At 43.4% G+C, this 26,094-nt stretch overlaps 1 protein-coding gene across 12 annotated transcripts in view; it reads right to left on the bottom strand.

Annotated features, from left to right (window-relative positions):
• Nucleotides 1–26,094, bottom strand: part of stxbp5l (syntaxin binding protein 5L) — a 232,412-nt gene that overhangs the window by 122,007 nt on the left and 84,311 nt on the right. For all 12 annotated transcript variants that reach the window (XM_071340638.1, XM_071340642.1, XM_071340639.1 and 9 more), the window contains exon 3: nucleotides 6,476–6,557. In XM_071340638.1, coding sequence (XP_071196739.1) covers nucleotides 6,476–6,557 — 82 coding nt within the window. The remainder of the gene's footprint in view (nucleotides 1–6,475; nucleotides 6,558–26,094) is intronic.

Genomic DNA, 26,094 nt, shown 5'->3' with positions numbered 1-26,094 from the left:
CCCATTGCCAAAATCCTGTAGTATCCCTTTAAATGTGAGAGCTCAACCTTTGCTGTGTATCTTCCTGGTTCCTCCTCCATCTCAGTTAAAAACATGGCAGCTACTTCATAACACCATATTAGCATATGAGGGATAGGAGGTTGGTATAAACCACAATAAATTAATCTCCACAAAATAATTAAGCAGCCTGGAAAATAATGAACGATATAATTGCTTGTGTTTTTCCACCCTCTGTCTGTTTTGGTGTCAGTGAACCCTTATCCTGTTTCAGTGAGCTCTGGTTGTGTTGGCTGGCTAATAGCATTAACTTGGATATGCTCAACTAATCCATGTCAAATTTGACTGATGGAGTACACAGCGATGATTAGCTAGCACCTTCAGGAGATTAAGAGATCTGATATTGCCCTTCATTCTGTTTGCTTCCCTGCCTCTCTCACGTTCTCTCACCCTCTCACTTTCTCTCACTCTCTCACAATCAAATCAAATCCATATCAAAGTTTACCATATGTTATAGCGGGTGCAGAAAAATGCTTATGTTACTTGCTCCTAACAATGCAGTAAAATGTCAAGCAAGTACACAAATAATAAAAAAGTATAAATAAAAAATATATAAATCTTGAAATGTCAGAACGAATCCAAGTAATCCAAATGCAATCTATGCCTATATACACCTCTCTCTCTTTCTTTCTGTCCTCAGTTGTTCGCTCTCAAACTTCCTCTGTGTCTAGCAGGGTGGTAATCCTTTGTGTGCGCTTGTCAATCACGATCCCGTCACCCAGGCTAGTAGACAGAAGGGAGACAGCGCGCTTATTGTGTTTACAGAAACATGCTCTCTGTCGCCTTTCTTCAAAGACATGCAACAGAGCGCAGGAACGAAACGAGGATGCTATTAGTTGCAAGGAGGATGGGGTCGATAAAGGGGAGGAGAGCAGCGATTAATGAACCGTAGGTTCAGAGATACTGTGTAAAGTCATAAATAGCACTCACCTCATTTATACCATATTGTTAGAGAGGACTGCATTTGTATGTGTTCAGGTAAAACCAAGCCATAAAACTGTCTGCCATTAGCTGTTTGCACATTCATCCATATAATGCCTGTTCTGCTCCTCTAAAATGTCATTAGTTCCTGGTCAGAAGTTAATATCCTTGATCTCCCCAGGTGGCTGTTTACCTGGATGCTCTGCTTCACTTGGCTCCTCTAGACCACTCTACTCTGCTCCAGCTCCCCCTGAAATCCAACAGTCTGGTCTACAGATGCCCTGACAACCTCTCTTACAGTACTATCCATATTAAAAAGAACTATTCTAATAATATATGCCATTTAGCAGACACTTTTATCCAAAGCAACTTCAGTCATGCACTTCACATATGGGTGATCTTGGGAATCAAAGCCACTATCCTGGCATAGGAAACGCTATGCTTTACCAACTGAGCTACAGAGGACTGCTCCGCCGAGCCCATTTACTAATCAGATGTATAATTCATGGAACAAATCATTCACATTAGCAAACAAACAATCTAATTAGCCTTTAGTCGCACTCTGACATAAAGAACAAGCATTTGTCCTCTGGAGTGAATAAGTCCAGCTTTATGGGATCAAACCTGAACAGGGACACTGTGGCTATAATTATGAGAGGTGACCCAATGCAAAGCTGAATGACAATAAAGGTGAATGACAGCAGAGGTGAATGACAGCAGGGCTCTGGCATGCAACAAATCAGGGCAATAACAAGGGCATGGGCATATTAATAAAGAGTGAAAACAATATCCATGTTTGTCCACTACACCAATAATACAGCATCCCCAAGTACCCTGACCCAGTGTCTGTGTTCGCTGAGAGCTGTATTTGAATGTAAAGTAGCTGGGCTCTCATTAGCCAGAGGCTTATTATTGACTGGGTGTGTGAGGGAGGCAGAGGCATGCAGGTCAGGAGTGGCCCTCCAGGGCCCCAGCAGCTAATCAGCCTGTTGAATGTCAAGGGGAGGCTAGCTGGGCTGTATGTGTGTCTAACATCAGTATTCCATACTAAACAACCCACACACCACCGCATCAGAGCCATCAGAACTGTGTCAAGATCAGTGCTGTGAGTCACTGGAGGATAAGAGAGGTCAGTGTTTTTCCCTGAGAGCGTAGAATATAATAATATAAGCCATTTAGCAGAAGCTTTTATCCGAAGCAACTTACAGTCATGTGTGCATATATTTGAAGCATGCTTGGCCCCAGGAATCGAACCCACAATAATGGCGTTGCAAGGGCCATGCTCTGCCAACTGAGCCACACAAGAGCGCAGTGTGAGAGTTTGAGTCAGAGAGAGACAGAGAAAATAAATGTCCATATCCTGTATTTGTGTACATGTCTGTGTCAACAGGTACAGTGCCTTCAGAAAATATTCACACCCCTTGACTTTTTCCACATTTTGTTGTGTTACAACCTGAATTTAAAATGGATTACATTTAGATTTTGTGTCACTGGCCTACACACAATACCCCATAATGTCAAAGTGGAAATATGTTTTTAGAAATGTCTACAAATTAATAAAAAAATGAAAAGCTGAAATGTCTTGAGTCAATAAGTATTCAACCCCTTTGTTATGACAAGCCTAAATAAGTTCAGGAGTACAAATGTGCTTAACAAGTCACATAATAAGTTGCATGGACTCTGTGTTCAATAATTGTGTCTAACATGATTTTGAATGACTACCTCATCTCTGTACCCTACACATACAATTATCTGTAAGGTCTCTTCAGTTGCGCAATGAATCTCAAACACAGGTCCAACCACAAAGACAAGGAAGGTTTTCCAATGCCTCGTAAAGAAATGCACCTATTGGTAGATGGGGAGGAAAAAGCATACATTGAAAATCCCTTTCAACATGGTGAAGTTATGTATTACACTTTGGATGGTGTATCAACACACCCAGTAACTACAAAGATACAGACATCCAGAAACCACTCAGGGTATTTCACCATGAGGCCAATAGTGACTTTATAACAGTTAGAGTTTAATGGCTATTATAGCAGAAAACAGAGGATGGATCAACAACATTGTAGTTACTCCAGAATACTAACCTAAATGACATAGTGAAACAAAGGAAGCCTGTACAGAATACAAATATTCCAAAACATGCATCCTGTTTGCAATAAGGCACTTAAGTAAAACTTCAAAAAATGTGGCAGAAAATGAACTTTATGTCCGGAATACAAAGCGTTATGTTTGGGGCGAATCCAACACAGCACATCAATGAGTACCACTCTTAATATTTTCAAGCATGGTGGTGGCTGCATCAGGTTATGGGTGTGCTTGTCATTGGCAAGGACTAGGGAGTTTTTTGGGGATGAAAATAAATGGAATAGAGCTAAGCACAGGCAAAGTCCTAGAGGAAAACCTGGCTCTGTCTGCTTTCCAACAGACTATGGGTGTCACGCCCTGACCTTAGAGAGCCTTTTTATTTCTCTATTTGGTTAGGTCAGGGTGTGATTTGGGTGGGCATTCTAGTTTGTATATTTCTTTGTTGGCCGGGTATGGTTCCGAATCAGAGGCAGCTGTCTATCATTGTCTCTGATTGGGGATCATACTTAGGCAGCCCTTTTTCCCACCTTCAGTTGTGGGATCTTGTTTTTGCACAGTTGCTGTTAGCCCTGCAGTACTTTACGTTCATTTATAATTTGTTGTTTTTTGGTGTCATTTTTAATAAAAGAAAAATGTATGCCTACCACGCTGCACCTTGGTCTCATTCTAACGACGGACGTAACAATGGGAGACAAGTTCACCTTTCAGCAGAACAATAGCCTAAAACACCTGGCCAAATATACACTAGAGTTGCTTACCAAGATGACATTCAATGTTCCTGAGTGGCCTAGTTACAGTTTTGACTTAAATTGACTTGAGAATCTATGGCAAGACATGAAAATGGCTGTCTAGCAATGATCAACAACCAACTTGACAAAGCTTGAAGAGTTTTAAAAATATTGTACAATCCAGGTGTGCAAAGCTTTTAAAGACTCACAGCTGTAATCGCGCCAAACCTAATTATTGTATTGACCCAGGGGTGTGAATACTTATGTAAATGAGATATTTCTGTATTTAAATGAGATATCTCTGTGTTTTCAACTTGTCATTATGGGGTATTGTGTGTAGATGGGTGAGAGGAAATATATATTTAATCCATTTTGAATTCAGGCTGTAACACAACACGTTTAATAAGTCAAGGGGTATGAATACTTTCTAAAGGGACTGTATTTGTGTACATGTCTGTGTCAATGTACGGTACACAGTATTACCTGTGTGGAACTAGTATATACATACGAGGAAATGTGATTATCAGACATTGATTTGATGTGTGGAGTATACAGTACATCAGAATTTTTTTACATTGGTTTTGAATAAAACATTCTACTCTGCTTTCGGTAGTTGTGTTTGTTTTCATCAGTACACTAAACTATGGGGGTTTCGAAATAATTTCACTATTCGATTAGCATCATTAATATTTGACGGATATTCGAAATACTTGTGTATTTTTTGTTACTTACGTTTTTAATCTGATCACTGCTGTGTAAGGGAGAGAGGCTGGAGCTCTATTGCTAAACTAGCTAGGCTTTGAGGCCACATGCTGCACTTTCTCCCCAACCCCATTCAGATTAAACAACAGCCTATCTGTTGGTAGCCAATAAAACTCAACTCTACGATTGACGGTGGAGTTGAGAAGCGACTAGTGTGGGCGGACTGTAGCTCGTAAATCGTGGTGTTGAGTTTAGTCATCTAACCCGTTGGTTGCTCGATGTAGCCTAATCCTTTTTTTTTTCCCTAACTTTTAATTCTGTCCTTTTATTCCATATTTTGTGAACTCTCACTCCACTCGCTACACATTGAACCTCTTTGCTGCTTTGATTGGCCAACATAAACAACAAGATATTTTAATTTCATTTAGAAAAATACATTTCAGTGGTAGAATATGCCTAAAATTCCTATTTTTTTCCTCACAAAAACTAATACTCACAAGTATTTGAATACTAATGTCTGTTCGGATATTTGAATATTCAAATAACCATGCACATCCCTACACTACACATAGTGATTATATTATCCACATTCTGAAGGGAAAATATGCTTCTTGCTTCACATGAATGGGCATGAAAAAAGCCAACTAACATCTATCAATATCTCTCCTCTTTCTCTCTGTATCTCTCCCCTCTTTCCTATATCACTCTCTCCCTACACACAAGATAAGGACATTAATGACCCCCTTCCTTCCTTCTTGTCACAGTAATTAGCCACCCCCTCACACACATGAAGAACTAATATCACACACTGCTGCAGCTGTGCTTACCCCCCCACCCCACCACACACACACACACAATTACTAAGGGGGGCGTATTACGGAAAGTGACAGTGAGTGGAGCGAGACGAACTCGTGATGCTCGTAGTCGAAGTGTGTTGTTCAGACCACTGAGCCACCACAGTTCAAAATGCTCCGTGACAATACTTGATGGTAATAGCCAGTCGTTTTTTAATTATTTTGTTTTAAGCCCTCCCCTAACATAAACCACTCAGAATGAATGCCTAAACTGTTAACCTTTGAGTTTTTTTCTGTTTTAACCCTGTAAACACGTGGAATTAACCCTGTAACTGCACAGAATTAATGTGTCAAAAACAGACGTTCACCCACAATACGGCGAATTTGGAAGGGAAACGATGAGATCTTGTTGGAGCGAGAGTGTGTGGGTTGAGAGAGGAGAGATGTCAAGAGGTCATAGCCAATGACAGCCATTCCTCTCTGCAGGACCCTCCATCTCCCCCCACTCATCCACCCCTCCCATCTCCCCCACCCATGTACCTCTCCACCCGTCCACAAACCCCATCTCCCTCCCCACCCATCCACCCCTCATAAAGCCCCATCTTCCCCCACCAAACACCCCTCCATATCCCCCAGCTCCCACCACCCATCCACCCCTCCATCTCCCAGTGCTACCATTAGTCATAACCATGCTAAAAGAGTGTCGAGTCAAGGTTTGAAATCAATAGGGGGTCTGTGAACTGTGAATGTATCTTCCCAGAACAAGATTTAGAAAAGAGCTACATTCAAAGTATGAAGAGGACTGGTAGAACTCTTAGCTCCTATTACAGATGATGTGTTCTCAGTCGGGTGAACTGGAGGTGCACTTCATGTTTGTTGGCCATATTGCCGTCACTCATACTATATTTTCAGATGAGAGGCAAGAAGAGGCCTGTCGACCAGTGTTTCCCATTTTTGCTGTAGACCGGGACAAGCACAACTGAATCAACGTGTCAACTAATCATCAAGCCCTCAATGAGTTGAATCAGGTGAGTTTGTCAGGGGTAACAACAAAAATGTGTGCTGTCGGGGACACCCGAGGACTGGAAATGGGGAAACACTGCTTGTAGACTACTGAGAAGATTGTTATATGAAGGTATCAGGGAGGGAATCTTACCTTGAATAGAATAGAATTAGCCTTACCTCGTTGATGAGGAACTGTAGCTGGAGGACAGCGGCTCCACTTTCATGCTGGCTATAGCAGTCCACACCAGGCCGTCCCAGGCTGATGACATCACAGAGTCAAGGAAACAACCAGGAAGTAGAATGCATTGGCATAGCACAGGACAATGTCTAGCGCGCACACACCCATACGCACATTTGCACGCATTGGCAGACACTGAAAAATACACACACACAGTAGGATGCATTGGCATAGGACAGGACCATGTCTAGCACTGACTGTATGAGCAGGATAAAACATGAAAAACACAGAACCAACCAGTGGAGACTCCTCAGAGGAGGAAGGGGAGGACTATCCTCCTCAGTGAATTTCATAAATATAAAAACAGTGAATCGTTAAAAAGGTTACGCTTTTTTAGATAAAACTATACTAAATATATTCACGTCACCAAATAATTGTTTCGCAATGAAGGTCTACAGTAGCCTCAACAGCACTCTGTAGCGTAGCACCATGGTGTAGCCGGAGGACAGCTAGCTTCTGTCCTCCTCTTGGTACATTGACTTCAGTACAAATCCTAGGAGGCCCAACTTCCGGAGGACATCCTCTAACCTATCAGAGGTCTGGCAGCATGAACTGAAATGTTGTCCACCCAATCAAAGGATAAGAAAATCAATCTAATACTGAAGGGATAAGCTACAGCTAGCTTGAATGGCCGTGCATCAAATGTGGTGAGTAGTTAACTCAGAGAGAGAGAAAGACAATAGTTGAACCGTTTTGAACAAATTAATTTCTTCAAAAATAAAGGAGAAGCAAGAGAGAGAGAGAGAGAGAGAGAGAGAGAGAGAGAGAGAGAGAGAGAGAGAGAGAGAGAGAGAGAGAGAGAGAGAGAGAGAGAGAGAGAGAGAGAGAGAGAGAGAGAGAGATAGCTATATTTTGTTATATTCTTTTCACTTTCACTGGGCTAGCAAATGCAGCTACCTAGTTTAACCTACTCAAACACCCGTCTGAAACAGAGAGAGATGCTATTTTAGCTAGATGGCTATGGCTATCCAACGCTGTAACTCTTCCAAGTCAAGGTAAGCTTTTATTTTTATGAAATTATTGCATCTGTGGCCCGCCGGTGTAAATGCTTGCTGACTGTACACTGCACTGCAAGATTGTATCGAGTTTACTAACACGTTAGTTCTAGTAGCTATGTTGACTATGACGTTAGCTAATATGGTGACCACAACGATGTAGGCTATGTGTAGGGGTTATTGGTTATGATATGAAGGTTTGGCTTGGAAAGATTTTTTCCTGGTCACAGACAGCTGATGTGTTTTGCACTGAAGTCCACAAGCGATGGGAAAAGGTGAGAGGAGGAGAGCATATAGATGTGAATAGGAATTATACGAGCAAAGTGATCATGCTGTTTGTATGTGGCTGCTATGAAAGAGTGTGCAGGCAAGAGTGTGCAAGGCGGTATTAAAGGTCTGCCACCTTTATTACTCAAATTTTTCTCTCGACCTGTGTGCACCTACGTTCTGAACTTACAGTCATAGACTAGGTTGTAGCAACCTCATGATGGGTATAGGGAAAATTAGAGAATCATGTAGTAGCCTAAACCTATCGACGTTACATTGAGCAGGGTGAGCGAAATATGAATGACAGTCATCCAATATGCTGTAGTAGAAATAAATAAATAAATAACATTTAAAAAAGTATTGTCCTCTCTCATCTTAAACGGCACCAACCACCACTGAAACCAGCTGAATATTTATAAATGATATAATAGTGGTAGGCTGCAGGGCACTGAAACATAATTTCTCCTGGGTAGGTGTAATAAAATATGGAATGAAATGAACTCTCTAGGTCAGTAACATTCCTTTATTAAACACTGAATTCCGGAGTGAAGTGAATCAAGTACATTAGTAGTCTTGTGAAACCACACTTACACCCATTCTGTCATCTCTTTCCCCAGATAACATGCCTAACCTCCCAGAGTAGCTCTCTTAAACAATGACTCATATGATTGGAGAAACAGGAGGGGTGGAGTGTGTGTGTGTGTAGGGGGGGTGGGGGTGGGGGGGGGTGAATTAGCGAGTCAGACAGCTTTCCCACTGGGCACGGATTTCAGTTCAACGTTTAGTTTTGACTTACATTTGGTTTGAGTTTTCAACTACGTGAACTCAACGTGAAACGAACAGAAAAAAAATGTAATTGGATTTAGGTTCAAAGTTGGGTGAAAAAAAGACTAGATTCCCTGACGTTGATGACTTTTCGCAAATCCAATCAGTTTTACACGTTGATTCAACGTCATCACAATTGTATATTTTTTTAAATGACGTTGAAACAATGTTGATTCACACAGTTTTTGCCCAGTGGGTTGTTATTGTTGTGGAAGTTATCTCTCTGTGTCAAAAAGAACATGCCTGAAGGATGGAGTAATGAGGGGACCCCAAGAGAGGATATCAGGCCACTTCGAGACACACTGCCTGCCTCCCAAATTGCGCCCTATTCCCTATTTAGTGGTGGGGATGGACATAACATTTATATCTGCAGAACAATTATATCTCTATAAGAATCATATCTCCAGAGCAATCATGTTTCCAGAACAATTACCTCTCAAAGCAAAGCAAATGATAGCCAAAAACAATTTCCCACATCCCAGTGGAAACCAAAGTGCTATTTGATTATGTTTGTTTCTACACAACCCCCCCCCCCCCCCCCCCCATACACACACTAATGAACGAAGCCAACCCAACCAGTGTTCAGCCAGTACAGTATGTCTGATGCCCTGCTCTCTATCTGCAGTAGAACAGAGGTGTGTGGCTGTAGAGGCAGGGTTCTGGTTGACTACATAAGGGGACAACACAAGGTGTCAGGACAGTTACATCTGTACCACAGGAGGTGTGCTACTGCTTTTTCAGCCACCTCACACAGACACACACACACACACACACACACACACACACACACACACACACACACACACACACACACACACACACACACACACACACACACACACACACACACACACACACACACACACACACACACACACACACACACACACACACACACACACACACACACACACACACACACACACACACCTCAAACAAGGACAAGGTCATGGGACCTCTAATTTTAGTCCCAGACACGATAAACAGTGTGATATAAAACAGCTAAACATGCATGCACCGTGCTTGTCAAACATGCTGTTGCGAACACCACAGCAACAAGCTTGAGCAATTCGGAGTAAAATCGAGTGGACAGGGCCTTCCATGTGCATTCATCCATGTTCAGAAGATGAAGAGTAGATGGTGAAAGATCTGTTTCCAGGCCCAGCCAATATATTAAGTACAGCTGTGGCTGTCCACTTGAATTGAGATTGGCTGGGCATCTCTTTTTTCTCTCTAGTTAGGGAGGCACTTCTAATCAAAATCAATACTGCAGGTAATCACAATCCCAAAAGCCTTTAAACAAGCACATTTCAAGAACATTAGCAAGAATGGCCTCTTTTGTGTTTGTGTGTGTGTATGCCTACCTTTGAAACTCAGTGTGTGTCTAGCTGTGTCAGCCTCTATGCTCCCTTCATGTGTATTCTCCATGCACATTATCACCAGTGAGGGAGCGTGCAAGGCATGCAGACAGGCGTGCTGTGCGGGGTGGGGGGGAGGGGGAGTGGGGGGGGGGGGGGGGGGTTCGGCTGAGCAGGGCTCGTGGGTGGCGGGGGATCGGCAGAATTAACAATCTGTGACCGTCCCATTTCCCATTCGTTCCCCAGGAGGGAGGAGGTGGTTGATGAGGGAGAAGGGGGTGACAAGCGAGGGGGGACCGTAACTCATTCTTCTCATCCCTCTTTCCCTGGCTCCCTGTCTACCACTCCTCCTTCTTTCCCTCCAGTCTCCCTCTCTCCGTAATGACTGGACAGCCACTGAACATGTTACATGCCACTGAAAGGTGTGACAAAACTCGGAACAATGACATAAGAAACACAACTAAGGAAAACATTCTGGGACTGTTGCTCCAACCAGCGACACCATGCCAAGGGGTCTGCATTTGGTTTTATGAAGGAGGAGAAGAGAAGAGGGAGGGAATGAAAGGAGAAAAGAGAGAGAAGGGAGCGTACGAGGGAAAAGAGAGAGAAGGGATGGTACGAGGGAAAAGAGAGAGAAGGATGGTACGAGGGAAAAGAGAGAGAAGGAGGGTACGAGGGAAATGAGAGAGAAGGGATGGTATGAGGGAAAAGAGAGAGAAGGGATGGTACGAGGGAAAAGAGAGAGAAGGGAGGGTACGAGGGAAAAGAGAGAGAAGGATGGTATGAGGGAAAAGAGAGAGAAGGGATGGTACGAGGGAAAAGAGAGAGAAGGGAGGGTACGAGGGAAAAGAGAGAGAAGGATGGTATGAGGGAAAAGAGAGAGAAGGATGGTACGAGGGAAAAGAGAGAGAAGGATGGTACGAGGGAAAAGAGAGAGAAGGATGGTACGAGGGAAAAGAGAGAGAAGGATGGTATGAGGGAAAAGAGAGAGAAGGATGGTACGAGGGAAAAGAGAGAGAAGGATGGTACGAGGGAAAAGAGAGAGAAGGGATGGTACGAGGGAAAAGAGAGAGAAGGATGGTACGAGGGAAAAGAGAGAGAAGGGATGGTATGAGGGAAAAGAGAAAGAAGGATGGTACGAGGGAAAAGAGAGAGAAGGATGGTACGAGGGAAAAGAGAGAGAAGGAGGGTACGAGGGAAAAGAGAGAGAAGGGATGGTATGAGGGAAAAGAGAGAAAAGGATGGTACGAGGGAAAAGAGGGAGAAGGGATGGTATGAGGGAAAAGAGAGAGAAGGGATGGTACGAGGGAAAAGAGAGAGAAGGATGGTACGAGGGAAAAGAGAGCGAAGGATGGTATGAGGGAAAAGAAAGAGAAGGGATGGTATGAAAGGGAGAGAGAAGGATGGATGGTATGGGTCTTAGGTCTAATTGTGCTCTCTGCATGGTTGCCTGTTAATTGGTCGTGGTTTAATTAGTTTGATAAACACACACATGGGACCCAGACTGCATGGGAGCCACTACAGAGACACACACACAGCCAGGACAGGAGATGCCAGAATGGCTGCTGCTGTCTAAGATGGATCATTACCTCTGTGCCAGCCTGCTCGCACTGCCTGTATCCCAAATGGCACAGTATGCCCTATATAGTGCACTACTGTTGACCAGGGCCTATAGGGCACTATGTAGGGAATAGAGTGCCATTTGGGATGCATTCACTTACAGTATGGTTGTTAATACACAGCAGCCTGGGCCGTGCCCTTGTGTATGCTACCCAGAGACATAGGAGAGGTTGGCCAACTGGGGTTGAGATTGAGTTTTGAACGGGTGCCAACTTGGCACCAAAAGCTTATAGTAAAGGAGTTTGTTAAACCGAGCAAATGATCCCACTCCTAGTGAATCAGTTAGTGGATGGATGAATACAAAAATAAGATGACACCCACATAGTAAAATCGCATGAGTTAATTCAACTCCTATGGAGTCAAATGTAACACTATTTTGGTCATGTTTATTTTTTTTTTTTAGTTAAAATGACACTAAATGGAGTAAATATTAAACTCTGAGAGTTTCTTAAATTTAACTCCAATTGCCATTTTACTCATTTCAGTGTCATTTTTAATCAGCTCCCTTGCCATTTGACACTTTTCTGCAGCACAGTGCATTTTTCTTTCAGTTGACTTCCTTTGAGTAATAATGATGTAAATCCGTATTTGAATATTTCTGAATGTTTCACATTATGGCGTTTTGCAAAAAGATATCCAATTTCTGTTGGAAGCCATCTTACAGGAAGATATCCGGCACTTTTACATCACCCCTAACTTGCATTCAGAACACCTGTCAGAGTAGGGAAGACAATACAGTACATGGAGGGAGACTACCTACGTCAAACTGTAACAACTATCTCACTAACAGTTGCTATGAATCCAACCACTTACAGATTGGATTAGTTTAGAAAAATGTATGTTTCTGATCTTATTTTAGTGTAGCATCAGATAAAAAGAAACAGTCAATGTATAAGAGAAAACACAGATCTTGAAAAATGTTTTAAATGAACCCGCAACAGAGTGCAGTGGACATGAGTCGGTCACGGTCAGTCCAAAAGGCATTTTCTTCTTAGTCTAATGGTCTAAGACGGTGGTTGCTTCCATGGGAGACACTGGTTCATATCCAGAGTGTTACATTGGCGCCAAATGTGGGGCGGGCTCTCGTGGGGGAGGGGTCAAAGGGGGGTGAATGGGGGGTGAATGTGTCAGACAAGGTTGCGTGACGAAGAAGACCCTCCTGTGAACTTCAAAACCAGTGTCTGCCCTCAGCGCAAAAGGACATTTCCTCTCTGTCTAAGACATTGGTTGCTCCCCTGGGAGACCTGAGTTCATATCCCGTGTGTTACAAGAGCATGCTGGGAATTATTTTTTTATATTTAACTCCCTGTCTCTGGTTACTCTTAAAGGGAAACTTCAAAAATGTTCTACTTCATATTCCTCATCTCCAGCACCACCCCAACATCTACATGTGAAAATGGTGCATTTCTATGTTTTGTTGTAAAAAAAAGATAGGAGATACGTGTTTATAATGACATCATCGGTGTTCATCGTGTGAATTTGGCATTAGTAATTGTCTGCTAACTGGTTGATGATGTCGTTGAAAACGCTTATCTTTCTCTGTCTTTTTTTACTACAAAACATAGAAACGCACCATTTTCATGATATTGGGCTGATGCTGAAGATGATGAATATGACGGTGAAAAATCGTGACGTTTCCCTTTCATTGAGTTAAAAGTACTCCTTCCCAATGAACTCCAGTTATCAATACTAACTCCAGGGAGCGTATCACTCTCTCTAGGGTTAAGATAACTCCCAATAGAGTCAATTTAAACCAGATTTGGTGTAATGAGTCAACAGGATTTCAGCAGGCAGTGAGAGGGATATTGAGATAGAAATAGAGGGGTAAGAATAGGAAGAGGTGACTCACCGAAAGAAAATAGAGATGAAGAGAGAGGGAGACAGAGAGAGAGACCGAGAGACCGAGAGAACGAGAGAGAGAAAGAGATTGTTTACTTCACTTTTGTTTATTATCTACTTCACTTGCGTTAACATATGTTTCCTATGCAATAAAGCCCCTTGAATTGAATTGAATTGAGAGAGAGAGAGAGAGAGAGAGAGAGAGAGAGAGCTAAACAGCAAATTGGCGAGTTTTATCTAGTATTGATTTTTCAGTGTAACATTTCTAGTGTTTTTTCAGCTGTTAAATTAACACTCATTGGTTTAAAAGAAACCCAGTGTTTGTGTTAAAAACCAGTGTTTAACCAAAACCACACCTATCATTATCATATTTCCCAGCATGCTCTAGGAAGGTTGACTTTTAGAATTATTTGTTTCAATATCTATGTTTTGATTGATTAATTAATTAATTAATGTTATGCAACTCAAATATAAATAACATACATTTTTCTAAACTATTCCAATCTGTTACATGGACTTATTTCACCTGTTACCGAAATGGTTGGGGGGGGGGGGGTTTGGCTGAACAGTCATTCTGAATGCAGGTTGTGGCTGAATACAAATTCAAAATGTTGAATATCCACACTCTGGCTGGATTCTAATAGGAATTACACATCATTTTGCAAGCCATCATAATGTGACTTGCAGGTCTGTAAAACACGAGTTTCAGACCACCTTATTGGGTAAAACTAGGCCCTCAAAATAAGGCCTTATTAAATACTTGTTGTATTGTGTTAAATCATTTCATTTAAATTATCAAATATTCACTTGGAATATCAGTTGGTGAAGGCCACAGGACTGAAAATGGATGAATGCAACAAGCATGTCTGTGTCACGAACAAACACAGTCATGGGTGGTTAATCAACAAAACAGCAAACAAGAATCAGACACATCAGATCTAAACACAAATAAACCACCAAAACACCTGCAAACCTCAGTGAATTCATCCCTCATCAGTGTTTTAAACTGCCCTATTGGCACCAAGGAATCAACATTTAATGAAGTTTGTAAATTATACGAAAACAAGGGGGGCGTTAAAACTAAAGAATGATTTACAAAGCAAAAACAGGTTTTTAGAAATGTTTGCTAATTTATATAAAATGTATATAATCCATTTACATAACATTTACACATTTACATGAACCACTTTTGCCGGTGATTACAGCCTCGAGTCTTCTTGGGTATGACGCTACAAGCTTGGCACACCTGTATTTGGGGAGTTTCTCCCATTCTTCTCTACAGATCCTCTCAAGCTATGTCGGGTTGGACGGAGAGCGTCGCTGCACAACTATTTTCAGGTCTCTCCAGAGATGTTCGGTCGTGTTCAAGTCTGGGCTGTGGCTGGGCCACTCATGGGCATTCAGAGACTTGTCCTGAAGCCACTACTGCGGTGTCTTGGCTTTGTGCTTAAGGTCCAGTTGCAAGACAAATCTTCACCCCAGCCTGAGGAGCAGGTTTTCATCAAAGATCTCGCTGTACTTTGCTCTGTTCATCTTTCCCTCGATCCTGACTAGTCTCCCAGTCCTTGTCGCTGAAAAACACCCTCACGGCATGATGCTGCAACACCAGGCTTCACCGTAGGGATGGTGCCAGGTTTCCTCCAGATGTGACGCTTGGCATTCAGGCCAAAGAGTTCAATCTTGGTTTCATCAGACCAGAAAATCTTGTTTCTTTTTGTGCCTTTTCAAATCAAATAAAATAAAATTTTATTTGTCACATACACATGGTTAGCAGATGTTAATGCGAGTGTAGCGAAATGCTTGTGCTTCTAGTTCCGACAATGCAGTAATAACCAACAAGTAATCTAACCTAACAATTCCACAACTACTACCTTATACACACAAGTGTAAAGGGATAAAGAATATGTACATAAAGATATATGAATGAGTGATGGTACAGAACGGCACAGGCAAGATGCAGTAGATGGTATAGAGTACAGTATATACATATGAGATGAGTAATGTAGGGTATGTAAACATAAAGTGGCATAGTTTAAAGTGGCTAGTGATACATGTATTACATAAAGATGGCAAGATGCAGTAGATGATATAGAGTACAGTATATACATATACATATGAGATGAGTAATGTAGGGTATGTAAACATTATATTAAGTGGCATTGTTTAAAGTGGCTAGTGGTACATTTTTACATAATTTCCATCAATTCCCATTATTAAAGTGGCTGGAGTTGAGTCAGTATGTTGGCAGCGGCCGCTAAATGTTAGTGGTGGCTGTTTAACAGTCTGATGGCCTTGAGATAGAAGCTGTTTTTCAGTCTCTCGGTCCCTGCTTTGATGCACCTGTACTGACCTCGCCTTCTGGATGATAGCGGGGTGAACAGGCAGTGGCTTGGGTGGTTGTTGTCCTTGATGATCTTTATGGCCTTCCTGTGACATCGGGTGCTGTAGGTGTCCTGGAGGGCAGGTAGTTTACCCCCGGTGATGCGTTGTGCAGACCTCACTACCCTCTGGAGAGCCTTACGGTTGTGGGCGGAGCAGTTGCCGTACCAGGCAGTGATACAGCCCGACAGGATGCTCTCGATGGTGCATCTGTAGAAGTTTGTGAGTGCTTTTGGTGACAAGCCGAATTTCTTCAGCCTCCTGAGGTTGAAGAGGAGCTGCTGCGCCTTCTTCACAACGCTGTCTGTGTGGGTGGACCAATTCAGTTTGTCCGTGATGTGTACACCGAGGAACTTAAAACTTTTGGCAAACTCCAAGCGGGCTGTCGTGCCTTTTACTGAGTGGCTTCCGTCTGGCCACTCTACCATAAAGGTCTGATTGGTGGAGTGCTGCAGAGATGGTTGTCATTCTGGAAGGTTCTCCCATCTCCATAGAGGAGCTCTGTCAGAGTGACCATTGGGTTCTTGGTCACCTCCCTAACCAAGGCCCTTCTCCCCCGATTTCTCAGTTTGGCCAGGCGACCAGCTCTAGGAAGAGTCTTGGTGGTTCTAAACTTCTTCCATTTAAGAATGATGGAGGCCACTGTGTTCTTGGGGACCTTCAATGCTGCATACATTTTTTGGTACTCTGCCCCATATCTGTGCCTCGACACAATCCTGTCTCGGAGCTCTACGGACAATTCCTTCAACCTCATGGCTTGGTTTTTCCTCTGACATTCACTGTCAGCTGTGGGACCTTATATAGTCAGGTGTGTGCCTTTCCAAATCATGTCCAATCACTTGAATTTACAACAGGTGGACTCCAATCAAGTTGTAGAAACATCTCAAGGATGATCAATGGAAACAGGTTGCACCTGAGCTCAATTTAGAGTCTCATAGCAAACGGTCTGAATACATATGTAAATAAGGTATTTCTGTGTAAAAAAAATGTATAAATGTGCAAACATTTCTAAAAACCTGTTTTTGCTTTGTCATTATGGGGTATAGTGTGTAGATTGAAGAGGAAAAACTATAATTGAATTCATTTTAGAATAAGGCTGTAACGTAACAAAATGTGGAAAAGGTCAAGGGGTCTGAATACTTTCCGAATGCACTGTATAAATAGTGAAGAGGACAGGTCCCAAAATCAACCCTTGCGGGACAACTTTAGTATCGCTAAGGTAACTTGACACCGTCAGAAAGCACACTTGCAAGACGCCTGGTCGAGGCCTATTTCAGACAACCTCTGAATGAGTAGGGGATGGTGGACAGCATCAAAGGCCTTGAATAGGTCTATAAATATAGCACTACAGTGAGTCCTAGGATCTCAGCAATTTAACACATCATTTAAGACGGCGTAGCTGCTGAATCGATCCTATGTCCTGGTCTAAAGACAGAATGGTGAACATTAAGAATATCGTTCTTGACGTTCTTAGCTGAGAGATTGCCAGTGATTCTAATATTTTTGCAAGGCAAGATAGACTAGAAATTGGGCAGTAGTTATCTAGGTCAGAAGGATTCCAGCATTTGTGAAGGGGGAGGACCTGCACCGCCTTCCATATCTTAAGGATAGCACCAGAAGCAATTGTTAAATAGCAATGTGGGTCAAAGGTTCAACAATGAGGGAGGCAGAAAACTGCAGTAGAAAGGGATCAAGCGAATGAGCTCCAGTAGATTTTTTTTAACGTACATTTTGCATGGCATTTGGTACATAATTGACATGAAATAGTTCAAATAAAAAAAAGTGTGAGTTTCTGGAAGAGCATAGTTCTCTGCTATCTGTTCAGAGGTGAATAAAAGACACCCTCTTGTGGAACTTTAGATATTTTCAGAAACTATTCTTTCATATAGAGGGCCAGCTTAGGCCAAATGGTTATTAAAAGCACCACAAATGTAATTTTAGTCTTTTATTGGACCAGAGGCTATCATAACCTGCTGGGACAATGAGGGGGTGAAGTTTTGTTTCAAAGATTTGACCACTCAAGAATTTTGCTGGATTTCCACCATTCTCAGACACACAATTCATGAGGTATGTTGACTTTGCTTTCCTAAGCAGAGTAACACATCTATTTCTCAAATGTCTGAAGGACTGCCAGTCAGAACTAGAATCAGTCAATCTAGCTTTAGCCCAAGCTACATTTCTTTCATGAAACAATGGGTCATGCTTATCTGCCACAGAGTAAAACATTCAAGGGCCTGATCCAAAACAGAGATAGAGGATAGACCCTCCCAATTGTAGAACACCAGGTCATACAGAAAATGTTGCTCATTAAAAGTTCTGAAAGGTCTCTTTGTAATAACGCGTGTACGCGATTTAGGTAGCTTAGTGTCTCTAATGCAAGCAATGGGACACTGGTCACTGAGCTCGTTAGCAAAGATTCAATTGGCTGTACAGTATATTGTACTTAGGAGGAGCGTTTGTCAGAATGATATCCAAAAGAGTCGAGTTTACAGGGTGTTTTAAGTTGGTTCAGATATCAGTTGAGTAAATAAAATGCTCAGTACAAATATATGTCAGTCTATCTGATACTGGCATCAACCAATCCAGGTTAAGATCACCCAATCTTAACCTTAGTTGGGTATTATTACCGAGGCCCACATTTAGGACAAGACATTCAAATTGTTTGGGGACAGAGGTGGTGATACACACAGCAACATTCAAGTTGTTCTTTCTGAATATGGCGACCCCCTCCTCTGCCAGCTCTGTCAGATCTATTCACATGATTTCCATTCAGAGACACATCAGTCTTTTTTTTAACCAAGTCTAGAAATGATCTAAACGATCTAAACTTCTGATATTTACATGAATCAGTCCAAAAGCTGCAGGATTTCAGATGAGACAGTCTCTAACACAAACATGCTATGATCAGAGAGAGAGGATGAAAGAGAAAGCGAGAGGGGGGGAGAGAGAGAGAGGGGGGGGGAGAGAAAGAGAGAGAGAGAGAAATAGTGAGACAGGAAGAAAGAAAGAAAGAAAGAAAGAAAGAGAGAGAGAGAGAGAGAGAGAGAGAGAGAGAGATGGGGAAGAAAGAACCAGAGAGAGAGAGAGGGAAGAGAGAGAGAGAGGTTAGACAGAGGCGATTACGTTAGTAGGATGTATTGCCAGGGCCACAGGAAGAATGGAATAGTTTCGATGTTAGAAAGCCATACTGACTAATACAAACATGCATGGGCACACATGGTGTATGACATGTATATATTGACCACTGTATCAGGTGGTTCAGCAGCTGGTGTGTGTGTGTGTCTTGGCCATTGTTTGTCACAATGCCAGCTCCTGTCTGCTCCAATACCAAACCCACCATTACCAGCAAGTTATTAGCATAATCCATCACAAACATAATTTCCAAAACAAGATGATTACCTCAAAAGTGCAGAAAACTCAATTAAACATCACCACTCCAATCTCTCATTTGCTAATTCAACTCTAGCAGGCTCCTTTATTGAAAAGCAACATTTTTGCGACAGGCTAAATTGCAGAGCAATCTGGAGTATGTGGTGGAAGGGATGGCCTCTAGTCAGAAGTAAAGAGTACTGTATGTTTGTGTTTGTTTGTCTGTCTGTCTGGTGATGCTGTTTGACAGGCACTCAGAGCCTGATTACTGGCTGTGACATTTCACCAAGTGACCAGCCTGCTAGTTACTTTAACCCTGTCATCATCTCCAGCCTGCTAGTTACTTTAACCCTGTCATCATCTCCAGCCTACTAGTTACTTTAACCCTGTCGTCATCTCCAGCCTGCTAGTTACTTTAACCCTGTCATCATCTCCAGCCTGCTAGTTACTTTAACCCTGTCATCATCTCCAGCCTGCTAGTTACTTTAACCCTGTCATCATCTCCAGCCTGCTAGTTACTTTAACCCTGTCATCATCTCCAGCCTGCTAGTTACTTTAACCCTGTCATCATCTCCAGCCTGCTAGTTACTTTAACCCTGTCATCATCTCCAGCCTGCTAGTTACTTTAACCCTGTCGTCATCTCCAGCCTGCTAGTTACTTTATCCCTGTCATCATCTCCAGCCTGCTAGTTACTTTAACCCTGTCATCATCTCCAGCCTGCTAGTTACTTTAACCCTGTCGTCATCTCCAGCCTGCTAGTTACTTTAACCCTGTCATCATCTCCAGCCTACTAGTTACTTTATCCCTGTCATCATCTCCAGCCTGCTAGTTACTTTATCCCTGTCATCATCTCCAGCCTGCTAGTTACTTTATCCCTGTCATCATCTCCAGCCTGCTAGTTACTTTAACCCTGTCATCATCTCCAGCCTGTTTTCCTTAATCTTCATCTCTACTGGAGGAGGGCAGTATGAAGGACAGTATGGATCAGACTCAGGACTTAATATGTGTTGTTGCTGAATAGTCATGGCTTTCTGGTAACTAGACATTCTAAGATAATGTTAACAGATCTATGTCGAAATGAGCCCAAAGATTCATCAAAACTATTTTGTCTCGTTAACTACTGTATATGAGAAGTCAAATAATTGGCTAAATGAATCAATTTGCAACGTGGTCAACAACACAGTACAGGAGGCAGCTGTATCTGCCAGTAGATGTGATTGACAGGGGATATAATGGCAGGCGAGGAGCTCCACAGACTGCTGATATGACACCGGGTACAACAGATATCCATCGCTGTTGGATTAGTGTATGTTCCCCCCTAGGAGGAGGTGGGGAGGAGGAGGGAGTGGGGAGGAGGAGGAGGTTGGGAGGAGGTGGTGGGGAGGAGGAGGAGGTAGGGAGGAAGTGGGGAGTAGGTGGAGGAGGAGGTTGGGAGGAGGTGGTGGGGAGGAGGAGGAGGTGGGGAGGAGGAGGGAGTGGGGAAGAGGAGGAGGAGGAGGAGGAGGAGGAGGAGGAGGAGGCGAAAAGGGGGAGGAGAGATACGTCAACATAGAACATAGAGAGTGAACGTGGTGACATGTCAATCTGACTGCAATGTTTTTAAAACATGTCAAGAAGCTGTTAGATGGATGAAAACTGGTAGAGATGACAGTGTGTGTATGTGTGTGTGTGTGGACATGTTTAACTATATGTGTTTGTGTGTGTGTGTGTGTGTGTGTGTGTGTGTGTGTGTGTGTGTGTGTGTGTGTGTGTGTGTGTGTGTGTGTGCGTGCGTGCGTGCGTGCGTGCGTGCGTGCGTGCGTGCGTGCGTGCGTGTGTGTGTGTGCACGTGCGCGTGCACGGCCCCTGGCTGTAGCTGTGGATGTTAATCAGTAAAATGTTGAGGTGTGATATCCCAGGCTTAGCCTAATGTAGCCCTCATTATGAAGATTATCACTACTTATTAGCGTTCCCTGCCTGGGGCTAAAGGCTTATCCTACCTTATTTTCCACACACTGTGGTAATAACCCAAAAAATATTCTAACATATGCCATTTAGCAGATGCTTTAATCCAAAGCAATTTACAGTCATGCGTGCCTAAATTGTACGTGCGGGTGGTCCTGGGAATCGAACCCACTATCCCGGCAGTGCAATGTTCTACCAACTGAGCTACAGAGGACCACATTCTGAGCCAATGCTGGGATGATCAAACTGCCTAGTCTCCTAGTTAACATGATCAATCAGGGAGTCGTGTTAGTTTATGGATAAATATATGGATTATAGACGTTATGCTCCATGTTTGATACGCTCTTCGTGCTGTGTTTCTGAATTCCACACATAAAGTAGAATAAAAAAAAACTGTGTTTTCATGAGGAGCTCAACTCTGATGAAAGTCGTTTCAATAATTCAGAGCAGAAAGCAGAAAGCATGGAGCTTTGTACCGAACGACTAAAGCACAACTACAGTCAGACATGTTTCCCCTTCACTGGAAAAGAGAGGCAACTGCAAAGTTTTCAGAATCTGAGTGGACTGAAAACCTGCATACAAACTACTGTTTGCCTTGTCTATGCTATAGGCCACTGGTTCCCAACCAGGTACTAGGACCACAGGGGGTACTTGAGAAGACTCATGAGACCATAGGCCTACTGGTAAAATGCACATGAGGGGGTACTTCAGGGGTACTCTGGGCAGAGTAAAATTCGGTTGGTGGAACAATAACCAAAACAGGTTAGGAACTACTGCATAGGCTCTAGACTGTTATGTACAGGATGAGTTCAATACATCAAAATCTCATGTTGTACACAATACAATTTTCCTCCATGTTTGGAACATTTAACTTCACCCTCACATGGCTCCAGGAATTCTGTAGTATACGAGGAGAGAGAATAGCAGGTTGGTTTGTGGTGCTACTGAGTCACAGTACGATGATAAGCGCATCGCTCCACCACTCCAGGTTGCCGCTGCCTCCAAGCCGTCCGTCTGTCTGTCTGGCCTCCTATCACTTTTAATTATCTTTTCTAACTGTGTTTTGGCCTGGCCATGGAGGGCTGGGAATCTGCTGGCCAGATTATGCAGGTGTGAGCTCTCATCACCCTCTCTATTGCTGAAGGGACAGTAATTAACAGTGTTTGGTTGCCACGCTCCATTTAATGATGAAGGGATCAAACTGAGAAATGATCATGACCACTCACACAGTGATCCCTGGCTACCGAACCGAGCACGACAGGAGAGGACTGAAGGAGAGAGGGAACGAGGGAGGAGGAAAGAGCAGAACGGGGTGGGATGTAATGAAGGTAAAGGGTTCAAAGTGCACTGGACCTAGCTGTTCCAAATAATTGTCATGTTCAGAGAAAGAACACCACTCATCTTTCGCCCTCTCCTCCTGTTGTGTTCTGCTGCACTACCCAAGTGCATTATAACATACCTATTAAATACAGAAACTGAAGTGCCTACTGAGATAATGTTGTGATATGTAGAAGAAGAGTATGCATGTGGTGATGATGTATGTGGTGATGGAGTGCTAATCTTGCCAAGTAAACGTACACTTAATTATACCTATCGTGTCCTTATGTTACTGAGCCTACTACATGACACCTCCTCTCCTCTCTTCCTCCTCTTTCCGCCCTGCCACAGCTGTGTGTCCTCATCTGTGGAGAGATCAGGCTGGCACACTGTCACCCTGCTTGTCACAGCGGACACCAGGAACGAAGGAACACGATGGGCTACAATTACCAGAGATGGCATGGCAGCCATTACACAGCTTAGCAGGCCATGACTCATCAACCTCCTCCACCCTCCATTTCCACCCTCCATTTCCACCCTCAATCTGAGGGCTGAGGGAGACAGCCTCTCATTTCAAGAGGCCTGTAGGATGGCACACTGGAGGGGGAAATGGAGAAGAGGAGAAAGAAGAAGCTGGCAAAAAGGCAAAGGAGTCGATTGGCTCTAGAGAGAGTTCTAACAGGAAAGAGGCAGGCTGGAAATTATGCTCTGGCACTTCCTAAATTAAAGTGGGTAGGGATTCTGGGTAATCTGGACCTGAGGAAATAGGGTCCTTGGCCACCGCAGGGAGGGAGGATAGACTTGTGAACATAATTTTGTTTTTTATCCTCCTCCCGCCTATATTCTTCTGGTTTTGGCATACTGTAGTCCTGTGAATCATGTGCAAAATTGACACATTTGTTCTGTCTGCAGGCAAATCATTTATTAAAGGGATACTGTGAGAGTTCGAGATTTAGGTAGTTTTTCTACTTACCCAGAGTCAAATGAACTCATGGATACCACTTTTATGTCTCTGCGTGCAGTTTGGAGATTATAGAATATAGCATATCGTTAGCTTAGCGCAATTCTCCGGTTACAGTATCCTCTCAAAAGCAGGGAAATACACCTTCTAATTACTCCAATGCTGGGTGGTTGGTCAGTCTTACAAAGCTATACATTGTAATCAATATTTGACAAATTTGTTAATTTTACCAAAGATGGTCTACTATATTGACAAGATAGTCGATTGACAGCTCTAACAATGGAAATACTGTACATGTCCCCAAAGATGGAAGACAGGCGGGAGGAGGCTAGATCAGATGGGACCATTCTAGCCAATGAGAGGGACAGATAGGTGTCAACAACAAGCCATAGAGAACATTGTATGCGTCCCAATGGCATTAACTGGGAATCTAACCCACAATCCTGGCATTGCAAGTGCCATGCTCTACCATCTGAGCAATTGAAGACCCCTAGCTTGCTTAGCAGCAGTCCAGCCAGCAATAATAAAAGAAAAATACCAAATCTCTGTGTTCTCTCATTAAAATGCAAGAAACAACTCTGATCTGGCAGACACACTACCACACGTGTCACACTATATTGGGTCCTTCCTGGAAAGACTCACTGGTCTGTCTTCCTAGGAAACTGGAGGAATAATAGGGTCATTAAAAGGCATGGTTCACACTGCCCTCATTCCCCACCTCCCCATCTCGTCCCTGTCTCTTTCCCGCCAAGTAAAGGGTGGGGGGTGGCAGGTGGGAGGACACACTGGGACACCCGGCTGTCTCTGTCACGCTGGTCTCACACAGAGACTTCAGGTAAGTAGGTAAGGGCGTGCGTGTGAATGGGTGTGTGCATACAGCTTGACGACTGTATGTTTGCATTACATGCACTAGGGTGTGTGTATCTGTCTGAGTGGGTGTGCTCACAGCACATGCGCTTATGTAGGTGTGCACATCTATAGTATGCATTACATGTCCTTCAAACAGAGGTAAATAAAAGTCAGTTGGAGGGGTTATGTGCTCTTTACTTCAGTACCTTTCTCTCCCTCTTCTCTTCAGTACCCTCTGTCAGCCCACTGCACACTCGGAGATGCCAGACCATAATCATTCTGGACAGCTCAGAGGAGCCACCGCGTCAACTGCCTACCACCTCCCCAGATCTCTCTCTGTGTGTGTGTGTGTGTGTGTGTGTGTGTGTGTGTGTGTGTGTGTGTGTGTGTGTGTGTGTGTGTGTGTGTGTGTGTGTGTGTGTGTGTGTGTGTGTGTGTGTGTGTGTGTGTGTGTGTGTGTGTGTGTGTGTGTGTGTGTGTGAGTGAGTGAGTGAGTGAGTGAGTGAGTGAGTGAGTGAGTGAGTGAGTGAGTGAGTGAGTGAGTGAGTGAGTGAGTGAGTGAGTGAGTGAGTGAGTGAGTGAGTGAGTGAGTGAGTGAGTGAGTGAGTGAGTGAGAGAGAGAGAGAGAGAGAGAGAGAGAGAGAGAGAGAGAGAGAGAGAGAGAGAGAGAGGTCATGTGTGAAATGGGTGGACCTGTGATAGATAAGTGGATTTGCTGTCCATCCAAGAGGAAAGCAAGCAAGATAAATTGACTGTCAAAAACACAGACACACAGGCAGGTGGGACTGAACAGACTGGGGTGTGGTCTCCAGTGTGTGTGTGTCTGAACTGGCACTATTTACTGCAGTGTCTCATGGTTCACTGCCTTGCATGCACTGCCAATAACGACTCGACCACAAAGGACACGCACACACATTTTTGAAAGCGAGTGAGGCACAGTTCCATTTTTTCCACAGCTGAGTGAGCAAGGTACTTAACCTGGATAGCTAGGGTGGGCGCTAACTGCGTCCTGCCTGGCCCTGCAGCTGTAGCCACAGATAGTATGTTAAACAAGCCTGGGTGCCACTGGCTACCACGCTGAGGAGGCCTTCATTATCATAAACGACACCGGAGACACACACACATATACACTAACACACACACACACACATATACACTAACACACACACACACACATATACACTAACACACACACACACACACGCGCACACACACACACTGGGTAACATGCTGAGGGGCGTCTGTCTGCTACATCATCATAGACTCCATAAACAAAAATCCATACTCAATTCATTCCACTGACAGAGGTATCATGGGAGACTCTTAATCCAGAAGTGACAGCGCTAACCCAATACCATAACCTACTGCCCATAACATAATAACAAATGCATTGACTTGACTGTACTTCAACTTGTTACGTCGAGCTGCGGTGAACTAAAAAGCGGTATCACCTGTCTGGGAGCTTCTAGACCAGGGCTCTCCAGTCCAACCCTGTTCCTGGAGAGCCACCTTCCTGTAGGTTTTCAATCCAACCCGCTGTCACTGACCTGATTCAGGTCATCAACCAGCTAGTTATTAGAATCAGGTGACTAGACTAGCACTGGAGCCCTGTTCTATAAAATAAAACAGACAAATGGATTGAAATGTTGAGCTTGTCATCAGCTTAGAACCTGTTAGTTAGTCACAGCCAACCGCAGTACAGAAGACGTAATAGAATGAAACAGACTAGCCAATAAGAGTACAGAACCCTTAATAAGGCAAATAACAGTCAGGACATGCAATTTGGCAATTACTGTACGATAAAGAAAGACATGATTAGAAATATGCCTGAATT

This window comes from Salvelinus alpinus, chromosome 14 (assembly GCF_045679555.1).
Source record: "Salvelinus alpinus chromosome 14, SLU_Salpinus.1, whole genome shotgun sequence".
NCBI lineage: Eukaryota > Metazoa > Chordata > Actinopteri > Salmoniformes > Salmonidae > Salvelinus > Salvelinus alpinus.
The sequence above is the reverse complement of the archived record's forward strand: the minus strand, read 5'-3'. Positions and strand labels throughout refer to the sequence as shown.